This window comes from Ovis canadensis, chromosome 10 (genome assembly GCF_042477335.2).
Source record: "Ovis canadensis isolate MfBH-ARS-UI-01 breed Bighorn chromosome 10, ARS-UI_OviCan_v2, whole genome shotgun sequence".
In the NCBI taxonomy this organism is placed as follows: Eukaryota; Metazoa; Chordata; class Mammalia; order Artiodactyla; family Bovidae; genus Ovis; species Ovis canadensis.
This window is the reverse complement of record NC_091254.1, coordinates 61,540,785-61,543,984: the sequence shown is the minus strand read 5'-3', so window position 1 is coordinate 61,543,984 and position 3,200 is coordinate 61,540,785. Positions and strand designations below refer to the sequence as shown.

The 3,200-nt window shown below is 41.0% G+C and overlaps 1 gene segment (V, D, J or C); it reads right to left on the bottom strand.

Moving 5' to 3' along the window:
- Positions 1-408: 408 nt before the first annotated feature.
- On the bottom strand, positions 409-831 carry LOC138446790 (T cell receptor alpha variable 8-3-like). The segment is given in 1 exon segment: positions 409-831. A coding segment is annotated over 1 exon segment (423 nt).
- Positions 832-3,200: the final 2,369 nt, after the last annotated feature.

The window sequence follows — 3,200 nt, the reverse complement described above, 5'->3', positions numbered from 1 at the left end:
CTAAGTGAAATAAATATTCAGAGAAAATATTCTAACATTTTGTGACCAACGCAGTGAGACCCAGGGGGAAAGAAAATTTCAAGAAAATTGTCTGTGAATGACCAAGTTAAGGAGGCAAATTTTCAGGGAGAGAACATGAGCAGTTCATCTTTAGTTTTCTCTCTTGAGCGAGACACAAAGTGGTAAATGAAAACCCATACAGTCAATCCCTTAAAACAGTCAACCTCAAGGCAAGTCCTTAAGCATCTGGTTAGTACATGATAAGAACATTCTAGGATCTTAACTATTTATTGTTACGTGGTTTCTAAAGCAAGTAAAAAGTTCCCGAAATAAAATTTACCGGACACGGAACTGTAGGCTTATATAAGAGTACCTCTGTCTGCTCAGCTCTCTTTGCCTCATTTGCAATCATATAGCAAAAGACAGTTTAAAATAAAATGAGAAGCTATCTTGAGTGTCTGAAAACTCCACTACCATGAGAGGTTTGTGTTTAATCCCTCCTGCAGTCCTAGGCACTGCGACACTCAGTGCACAGAAGTACCCAGCTGAGTCCCTCCAATGGGCTGAGAATTTCCTCAGGTTGAAGGAAAAATCACTGCTCTCAAATTCAACCACGAAGCCTCTAATGCCTTGAACCACAGTGTTCCCTGAAAAGTGCTTGAGGAGCAGCTGGGGTCTTTGCGGGGGGTACTGGACGTACCAGAAGAGATAGAGAGTTGCACCACAGGAATAGTTACACTTCAGCTCCAATGAGGTTCCTTCAGAGACCAAAACAGGGTCATCAGGCTGGGTCCCTGACTGGCCTCTGGAATCTCTCGGGGCAAATATCATCCCCAGTACTGAGATGAGCAGCAGCAGCAAGGCTGAGCAGTGGAAATGCTGTGAAGTCTTTTCTGAATGATCTCCCCTGAGCAGACAGGGAAGTGGCAGGAGAAAGAAGTTTAAGTCTGGACAAGTTCCTTGCGAAGATGAAAACGCAAACGCTGCTGAGATGAGCCTACAGCTTTCTGATGTTTGATGTCTGATTCCTCTCTCTTGCCTCTGCAAAGAACTCAGCAAGGTGCAGGGAGGAGTTATTTCATATGAATAGTACCTAAACATATATGTTTCTTTTCTCATAGCTCAAGAAGCATCTAGGGAGTCCCATTTTCTGGACTCTGTAGAGAGTAGAAAGCAAACTGTTTGCTTTCTCATGCATGCTCAGTTGCTGTCATATGACTTTATGGCCTGTAGCTTGGCAGGCTCCTCTGTCCATGGAGTTTCCCAGGCAAGGATACTGGGGCAGGTTGCCATTTCCTTCTCCAGTGGATCTTCCCAGCTCAGGGATTGAACCCATGTCTCCTGCATTGCAGACAGATTCTTTACCACTGAGCTACCTAGGAAGCATCTAGAATGCTATGTTTTGATATTTGCTTTATTTCTTCTATATAATCTACACATTTTGGCTACTCAAGTAGTGGCAAATTGCATTTTCATTGTTTTATCTTTTTACATTTTTTTATTTATAACTAGACACAAGAGGTAATGTATATTCACAAATGAGATGCACAATTATAGGATTAGATCTCATAATTTTTACCTTCAAATTACAATGTAAATCAGTCCATGGATTGAGGGGATACTCTAAGACAAGAGTTAGAAAAAAATGAAAGTAAACTTTGGATCTGGACTGGAAGTGTATTCATGTTAATAGGACGTGTCCATATGCATGCATGTCCACACACACATACTTAAATGTTTAATTCTCCCTGGTCCTTGAGAGCACCATTGTATGGCAGAAAAACCACAGAGTTTGAAATAAAATTGACTTGATTGGAAACTGTTTTCAGTCTCTTGCTCTAAGTGGACAATGTATACAACCTCTTTGAGCCTTATTTTCTCAACCATAAAGTTGGTAATACACAGGTAAACTACTTGATTGGTAGGCTTCCCAGGGGGTGCTATTGGTAAAGAGCCTGCTTGCCAATGCAGAAGACATGAGAGACGTGGTTCGATCCCTGGGTCAGGAAGATTCCCCGGAGGAGGGCATAGCAACTCACTCCAGTATTCTTGCCTGGGGAATCCCATGAACAGGGGCGCCTAGCGGTTACAGCCCCTGAAGTTATCAAGAGTTGGACATGACTGAAACGACATAGCACACACACTCAAACTACTTGACTGGTAGTGATAAAGACTCCTTAGCCAGATTTTAGTCAGGCTTTTCTGAATTCCCTTCTGAACCAAATCTCATCCTTTTAGGCTCTGTCCTTGGCACCCTTAATACAGTTTTAGCCAGAATCTTTTGGATCAGTTTGGGAAAACCTCCCACTGTTGTTATCATCAAATTCCTCATCCCCTACCCTTAGGAACTTATCACCCTGGCCTGACTCCAGCAAGAACTCTATCAAGTTGTTTAGCCAGAAACCCCCCACCTCTGGTGTTTTCTCTTTTTAGAGTAGTTGCCATGTCCGAGTGCCTGTGAGGATAAAAGTGAAAGATAACACGAAGGAGGAAAATCCTCTACATCTGATATATATACATCAGTTTTACTCAAAATCCCTTTGCAAGAATTTCACCACATGGTCAAAGAACTTCACCACAAGGTCATATTTAACTAAAAGGAGTCTGGAAAATAAAATCTATCTGGGAAGATATTCGATTGGAAAAAAAGGGAGATGAATTTTTTGTGTTTATTAGTAGCCTCTGCCAGTTTTTTCTCATTAGGATTATCATGATGGTTAAATAAGATTATCTATAAGATAATATAGTCAGTCGCTAAGTCATGCTAGCAGAGTCAGACACTACTTAGCGACTGAACAACAGAAATCTATAAGAAGTGCTTCTACAATGCTTAGCACATTGCAACTACTGAAAAAGTGTTAGCTGGGCTACATGTTTGTTATATGACGCAAATATCCTGTGATCTAAGCCTTAAGGAATCAAGCAATTAAGTTACTGGTGACTAATGAATGCAAGCATATATCTAGTGAGGAAATTGATGAAAATATCTGAGAACTAGAGCTATTCTTGATTCAATAAACAGTAAGCTCTTACTCATGAGATAAACACTCCACTAGAAGCTTCATATTGCTTCAGTAAACCTCCCAACAATTTAACCGAATTAAGTAAGATTACCCCAATTTTGAGACAGAAACACAAAGGTAGGAGAAATTGATCCAAGATCACATAAGTGGGGCATGTTGGCACAGCAATGGAGCAGG